Genomic DNA, 2,371 nt, shown 5'->3' on the forward strand with positions numbered 1-2,371 from the left:
TTATACCATCTAATGTCCCATTCAAATTTAAGCCCTTACAGTTTCCTATCTCACTTTCTTTTGCCATTAAGCATTAATTAAAGTCAGGGCCGAACATTAAAAGTTGCTCGATTGCAACTTGATCAGCAAACAGAAGTTCGTGTATGGAATCCATCTTTTTTCTGTTTCAACAAGCGTAAATATAAAAACGGAATAATTGTTTGGCGTCAAAAGTAAAGCAAATCAGATGAGGGTTGAAAGAGAAAAATTTCTCGTCGTCATTGTCAGATTTCTATCAAACACTTCTTACAGAGATTTTTTCGTATCGTTTATGGTTACATTTTTTTCGAAGATGCGAAAGTAAAATATCGCCAAAGAAGTATTAGACAAAACAAAAAATATTCGCTGAACTTCTATTAGTTACTGGTAACCAATTTTCTTTTATTTGTTTTGTCATAACTTTCAAGAAAATGAATATTTTTTTAATGAAATTTTCTACAAATACATTTGATATGGTGTAGATTACAGTTATATTGGAATGTGTTGAGAAAAAACTTATCGGAGTGGTTAGCAAGATGAAATTTTCTAGAAATATCTTTGAGATGGTGTAAATTATGATTAAATCAATGTTGAATGAGGGGGGAAAAGAAGGATCGGTGGTCGCCCACGGATACATGTTGATAATCCCCACATATATATTTACAAAATAAAACTCGGAAATTCTGAAAAAAGAGAGAAAGAAACGAAACAAGAATGTGATGTTTGTTAGTATGTATGTTTGTGCAGATCTACACGATCTGAAAGATATTTGCAGAAAATTTCATCTAATAAAACTCATTTTTCTGAAAGTTATGTAGAAACTAATTAGGAGAAGGACACACGTGTGCAATTATGCTTCATTTTCATAATGCTATATCTAAGATTTAGTGTACCGGAAGCAAAATGCAATAAATTCGAGACAACGTTTAAGGAATAAAGGGATTTTATCAGAGTTACTGCCCCTCGTATTTCATCGTAAACGCATGCGCAGGCGTCGTGTTTACAGTTTCTGATGTTTCGATGTCATTTGACGTTGTTTTAATTCTTGAGGTGGCCAAAAGCATATTTATAAAACGCTTAGACACAGATAGCCAGGCAGAGAGAGAGAGAGAGAGAAGAGAAAAATATTAGTGAGTAAAAGAGACGATTCAGATGCTGTTTAGATTTGATGTTCCACCGATACGCACAGATGAGGGAGCCGACAGCCGAGAAGCTTTCCGACTGGAACAACGATTTCCAGCAGAAGATCCTTGTTGGAAAGGCAGGCATTTCAGTTATTATATAGATCCGCACCCAGTGGAAAAATTGAAAAAAAATTAGTGTAGTAGTTGAAGTGCACCGTATATGAAATAAATATGAAGGAAAAAATGCGCGCTGCCAAAGGGGGGGGGGCTCGGAAAATTCACACAACCCGAGCACTAAATCTCAAAGTCCGGTCACAGGAGTGAAACAGAAATCATCTAATACTTCTAATGCAATGTATATTGAACAAATATCCGGGTGCGAATCTATATAATAACCGGCATTTCTACAGATGTATGTGACACACCGAATCTTTTTCCTCATAACTTTCAGAAAAAGTGAGTTTGGTAAAGTTCACACGAATTATCTTTGTTTCCTCATAACTTTAACAAAAAACGGGTACCTTTCAGTAAACTTTTCTACAAATACTTTCCAGGGTGTTTGAATTACAATTGTATTGGAATTAAATGTGAAAAGAAAAATAGTGATCAAACACACACACACACATCACAATTTTCTCCGAAATTTCAAGTTTCATTTCGTAGATATGTGACCTGTGTCAGTATATATGTGAACGAACCAACCAATTTTATTTTTTTCATATTCATTTCCGATATAATCGTAACGTACACACTCTGAAAAGCATTTATAGAAAATTCCATCAAAAGTTAACCATTTTTCTGAAAGTAATTCAAAAACTAAGCCACCTCGAGTGAATTTTCCCAAACTCCTCACGATATATCACTTACACACAATGCGCCTCGGAAAGATTTTTTTCATCACATATTCCGATATAATCGGAATTTACACCATCTGAAGCTTACTTATAGAATATATTGTTTAAAATATCCATTTTTTCTGGAAGCAATGAGGCAAGAAATTCGGGGGTCACACATCTGTCGCAATGCCAAAAGGCATTTAATATCTTCACACTCAACTCCTTCATAACCGCCGAGATGCGTCGCTTTTCGTCGGTCACCATGTTCGTAGCCGTTTCCCCGCGACAGCTCCGTTACATACGCATGAGACACTTCAAGACACAGCGGCGTACAATGAGTAAAAACAGTGTGCCGAGATTTATCGGTGGCAGAAGCGTCGTCGTTATGTGATG

The 2,371-nt window shown here is 35.9% G+C and overlaps 1 protein-coding gene across 1 annotated transcript in view; it reads right to left on the reverse strand.

Moving 5' to 3' along the window:
• LOC106878428 (E3 ubiquitin-protein ligase MIB2) overlaps positions 1-1,082 on the reverse strand; it is a 24,072-nt gene extending 22,990 nt beyond the window's left edge. The window contains exon 1 of the mRNA XM_052977858.1: positions 1,023-1,082. Coding sequence (XP_052833818.1) covers positions 1,023-1,082 — 60 coding nt within the window. The remainder of the gene's footprint in view (positions 1-1,022) is intronic.
• Positions 1,083-2,371: the final 1,289 nt, after the last annotated feature.

This window comes from Octopus bimaculoides, chromosome 29 (assembly GCF_001194135.2).
Source record: "Octopus bimaculoides isolate UCB-OBI-ISO-001 chromosome 29, ASM119413v2, whole genome shotgun sequence".
In the NCBI taxonomy this organism is placed as follows: domain Eukaryota; kingdom Metazoa; phylum Mollusca; class Cephalopoda; order Octopoda; family Octopodidae; genus Octopus; species Octopus bimaculoides.